This window comes from Cherax quadricarinatus, unplaced genomic scaffold, assembly GCF_038502225.1.
Source record: "Cherax quadricarinatus isolate ZL_2023a unplaced genomic scaffold, ASM3850222v1 Contig143, whole genome shotgun sequence".
Taxonomy (NCBI): domain Eukaryota; kingdom Metazoa; phylum Arthropoda; class Malacostraca; order Decapoda; family Parastacidae; genus Cherax; species Cherax quadricarinatus.
The window spans coordinates 65,001-70,322 of record NW_027195169.1 but is presented as its reverse complement, the minus strand read 5'-3'; the positions used below and the strand labels follow the sequence as shown (position 1 = coordinate 70,322).

The following is a 5,322-nucleotide window of genomic DNA, read 5'->3' as shown; positions in this document are numbered from 1 at the left end:
CACCAGTATTGTCGCGTCGGAACGAGGTAGGTGGCTGAGCAAATGTAAACAGCCTGTACTGCCTGCACAGACAGCCTATGCTGTCTCCCAGCTTAGTTCATAGTTTGTGGCACTCAAGTGTTGCCCTCTAGGCCTGCCCAGGTCAGTGGGATGCTGGTCCCACTCTCACTCACTCAGAAGCCTAGAAGCAGTCAACAGTCCTACTCCCTCTCTCCCTCGTGGGATGGCCCTCCCGGGTCATGGGCATTTAACACACAAGTCTGTGTACCCAGCACGACTTTGCAAATAAAGTAACAAGCCTCCAAAGACGTTTATCATTGAACCGCGCTCTGCAAGAGTCACCAAACTGGTTATAAAGAGCTCTCTGTCAGCTTATTCAACGGGACAACAGAGAAACAACAAACGGTATACAAAAGATTTATTAAAAATATACATAATATACAGCCTGTATGTCAGATGTTGGCGGGTGTTTGACAGGTGTTTGATGGTGTTGGTGGGTGTTTGATGGTGTTCGTGGGTGTCTGACGGGTGTTTGATGGTGTTCGTGGGTGTCTGACGGGTGTTTGATGGTGTTGGCGGGTGTTTGATGGTGTTGGTGGGTGTTTGATGGTGTTCGTGGGTGTCTGACGGGTGTTTGATGGTGTTCGTGGGTGTCTGACGGGTGTTTGATGGTGTTGGTGGGTGTTTGATGGTGTTGGTGGGTGTTTGGTGTTGGTGGGTGTTTGACAGGTGTTTGATGGTGTTGGTGTCTCACGGGTGTTTGATGGTGTTGGTGTCTCATGGGTGTTTGATGCTGTTGGCGGGTGTTTGATGGTATTGTCGGGTGTTTGGTGCTGACAAGTGTCTGATGATGTTGACGGGTGTTTGATGGTACTGGCGGGTGTTTGATGTGTTGAAGGGTGTTTTACAGGTCTGACGGTTGTTTGACACCTATTTGCAAGTCCTGAAGCAGTTGTTACTGTTGTTATAACAGGTGTGTGTGTGTGTGTGTGTGTGTGTGTGTGTGTGTGTGTGTGTGTGTGTGTGTGTGTGTGTGTGTGTGTGTGCGTGTGTGTGTGTGTGTGTGTGTGTGTACACCCCGGCCTGGTAGTGCACATGACGCTCATTTCTTCACCCTGGGCGAGCCGCCGCCGCCGCTGCCGCTGCCGCTGCCGCTGCCGCCGCCCTCCGCCGCTACCGCAGCTTCCTCCGCCGCCGCTACCGTAACTTCCGCCGCTACCGTAACTTCCGCCGCTACCGCAGCTTCCGCCGCTAGCATAGCTTCCGCCGGCGCCGCTACCGCCGCTGAGGTAGCGTCCACCACAGAGTCTTTGCTGCCTCTACCTGCGGCCTCGCTACTCCGTCTCAAAATCTGCATAAAAATCCAGAAATATCAGAGCGCTAAACACGTATGGGCCATGCAGCTAGGCCTACCAACAGTGTTCTAATGCGCTAAACACGTATAGGTCATGCAGCTAGGCCTACCAACAGTGTTCTCGTGCGCTAAACACGTATGGGCCATGCAACTAGGCCTACCAGCAGTGTTCTCATGCACTAAACGCGTATGGGCCATGCAGCTAGGCCTACCAACAGTGTTCTCATGCGTTACAGGTATGGGCCATGCAGCTAGGCCTACCAACAGTGTTCTCATTCGCTAAACAAGTATGGGCCATGCAGCTAGGCCTACCAGCAGTGTTATGCGCTAAACACGTATGGGCCATGCAGCTAGGCCTACCAGCAGTGTTCTTATGGGCTAAACAAGTATGGGCCATGCAGCTAGGCCTACCAGCAGTGTTCTCATGCGCTAAACACGTATGGGCCATGCAGCTAGGCATACTAGCAGTGTTCTTATGCGCTAAACAAGTATGGGCCATGCAGCTAGGCCTACCAGCAGTGTTACGCACTAAACAAGTATGGGCCATGCAGCTAGACCTACCAGTAGTGTTCTTATGCGCTAAACAAGCATGGGTCATGCAGCTAGGCCTACCAGCAGTGTTCTTATTCGCTAAACACGTATAGGCCATGCAGCTAGGCCTACCAGCAGTGTTCTTATGCGCTAAACACATATGGGTTATACAGCTAGGCCTACCAGCAGTTTTCTCATGCGCTGAACACGTATGGGCCATGTAGCTAGGCCTACCAGCAGTGTTCTTATGCTTTAAACACGTATGGGTTATACAGCTAGGCCTACCAGCAGTTTTCTCATTCGCTAAACACGTATGGGCCATGCAGCTAGGCCTACCAGCAGTGTTCTTATGCGCTAAACACATATGGGCCATGCAGCTAGGCCTACTAGCAGTGTTCTCATGCGCTAAACACGCATGTACAGCACAGCGAGCTTGCTTAAGTAAACGAATCAAGGAAAACAATGTAAACCCCAGACAAGAGCAAAGAGATCAGAAAACAAGCAAATAAAACAAATCAAACAAAAGCAAACAAGACAAAACAATGACATTAACGACACGGGAAGAAAAAAAAAAAAACACCGAGATTCTTGATGACGCAAACAGAAAAAACTTTGAAACTGACGCAAACGCAAGACACTGACGCAAGAATACACACACACACACACACACACATATATATATATATATATATATATATATATATATATATATATATATATATATATATATATATATATATATATATTAATTTATATATTGCTGAGACCTCCGTAGGCCTAATATTTTGCTTACCTTGGATGGAGGCGGCGTGTGTTGCAGGCGTGGAGTGCGTGGTGGGCGTGGGGTGTGTGGTGGGCGTGGGGTGTGTGGTAGGCGTGGGAGGTGTGGGGTGAGGGGTCGTTTTGGGGTGTGGGGGGGTGGGTTGCCCACACTGCTCGGGGGTGGGTTGCCCACACTGCTGGGGGGTGGGTTGCCCACACTGCTGGGGGGTGGGTTGCCCACACTGCTGGGGGGTGGGTTGCCCACACTGCTGGGGGGTGGGTTGCCCACACTGCTGGGGGGAGGGTTGCCCACACTGCTGCCTACCACCGGAAGTTCCTCTCCCACCCTCTCTGTGGGAGGTAATTATAATTATTATTACTGTTATAATTATTGTTACTATTGTTACTATTATTATTATTGCTATTATTACTGTTATGGTTATAATTATTATTACAGGTGTGATACGGGAGGTACTTACCTGGTGGGAGGTCATGCAGGTGTGGTCAGTCACATGTAAGGGCAGGAACCTGGACAGGTGTGGTACAGGTGTGCCACTCACCTGGAAGGGCAGGAACCTGGACAGGTGTGGTACAGGTGTGCCACTCACCTGGAAGGGCAGGAACCTGGACAGGTGTGGTACAGGTGTGCCACTCACCTGGAAGGGCAGGAACCTGGACAGGTGTGGTACAGGTGTGCCACTCACCTGGAAGGGCAGGAACCTGGACAGGTGTGGTACAGGTGTGTCACTAACCTGGAAGGGCAGGAACCTGGACAGGTGTGGTACAGGTGTGCCACTCACCTGGAAGGGCAGGAACCTGGACAGGTGTGGTACAGGTGTGTCACTAACCTGGAAGGGCAGGAACCTGGACAGGTGTTATACAGGTGTGCCACTCACCTGGAAGGGCAGGAACCTGGACAGGTGTGGTACAGGTGTGTCACTAACCTGGAAGGGCAGGAACCTGGACAGGTGTTATACAGGTGTGTCACTCACCTGGAAGGGCACGAACCTGGACAGGTGTGATACAGGTGTGTCACTCACCTGGAAGGGCAGGTGTGGGCGCAGGTGTGGGCGCCACCAGCTCCTCCTCAGCTGACCTCCTCTTCTGTCTTCTCCTCATTACAATAATCACTAACACCAGCACCAGCAGCGTCACGCCCACCCCGCCCACCAGCCCACCGATGGCCATCCCCAGTCCACTGCTCAGCCCACCACCGCCCACCTCAGAGTAGCCCTCCTCTCTCCCAGGCTCTGGGCTCCCGGACTCACTCACTGCTGGTGGCGATACTGTGCAAGTACAGAAAAATATTGTAGTCTCCCTTAAAAATATTGTAGTCTCCCTTAAAAATATTGTAGTCTCCCTCTTAAAAAATATGGTAGTCTCTCTTAAAAAATATTGTAGTCTCCCTCTTAAAAAATATGGTAGTCTCTCTTAAAAAATATTGTAGTCTCTCTCTTAAAAAATATTGTAGTCTCCCTTAAAAATATTGTAGTCTCCCTTAAAAATATTGTAGTCTCCCTTAAAAATATTTGTGTCTCCCTCTTAAAAAATATTGTAGTCTCCCTTAAAAATATTGTAGTCTCCCTTAAAAATATTGTAGTCTCCCTTAAAAATATTGTAGTCTCCCTTAAAAATTTTGTAATCTCCCTTAAAAATAGTGTAGTCTCCCTCTTAAAAAATATTGTAGTCTCCCTTAAAAATTTTGTAATCTCCCTTAAAAATAGTGTAGTCTCCCTCTTAAAAAATATTGTAGTCTCCCTTAAAAAAAATCAGAAACATTAATTTTGAGAATATTCATGACTCACGAAATCGTAATGACACGATTGACACGAGTCATGTTAACGGCAGTGAGGGGACTTGAGCTAGAGTTCGTCACGGCCACGCTAGCTGGAGATTCGTCTGTAAAAACTTGCATTTGTGGTCACAGTGGTGGCCTATACTAACCTTCCTATGGTGTAGAAATATACCTAGTTGGATGAATCTTATTGTGGGTAGCTGGTCCACTGGCTAACACGACGGTCTGGAGTTTTGAGACTCTCTGACCGCGGGTTCAATCCCGGCCGGGGTATGGTTTGGTGAGAATATTCATGTTGGTAATATATAAATGTTAATACTTAGCGACCACACACACACACACACACATAACACACACACACACTCACACACACACACACACACACACACACACACACACACACACACACACACAACACACAACACACACAAACACACACACAACACAAACACACACACACACACACACACAACACAAACACACACACACACACACACACACACACACACACACACACACACCACACACACACACACACACACACACACACACACACACACACACACACACAGAACTCACCAGAATAATAACAGATTCAATCTTTCCATCCGGATATTAAATCTTCAGGAAAGACAGAGGGAGGAGAGGGGGAGGAGGAGTTGCACTGCTCATTAAAAACCAGTGGGGGTTTCGAGAAAATGGAAGGAATGGATGGCACGGGCGAAAGGGACTACTTAGTAGGAACAATACAGTCTGAGGGACATAAGGTGATAATTGCAGTAATGTACAACCCACCACAGAACTGCAGGAGGCCAAGAGAAGAATACGATGAGAGCAACAGAGCAATGGTCGACACACTAGCCGAGGTGGCCAGGAGAGC

At 48.8% G+C, this 5,322-nt stretch overlaps 1 protein-coding gene across 1 annotated transcript in view; it reads right to left on the bottom strand.

Moving 5' to 3' along the window:
* Positions 1-427: 427 nt before the first annotated feature.
* LOC128697137 (uncharacterized) overlaps positions 428-5,322 on the bottom strand; it is a 65,871-nt gene continuing 60,976 nt past the window's right edge. Inside the window, exons 9-11 of the mRNA XM_070080093.1 lie at positions 3,688-3,933; positions 2,679-2,998; positions 428-1,351 (exon numbers count right to left, since the gene is read on the bottom strand). Coding sequence (XP_069936194.1) covers positions 1,103-1,351; positions 2,679-2,998; positions 3,688-3,933 — 815 coding nt within the window. The 3' untranslated portion in view covers positions 428-1,102. The remainder of the gene's footprint in view (positions 1,352-2,678; positions 2,999-3,687; positions 3,934-5,322) is intronic.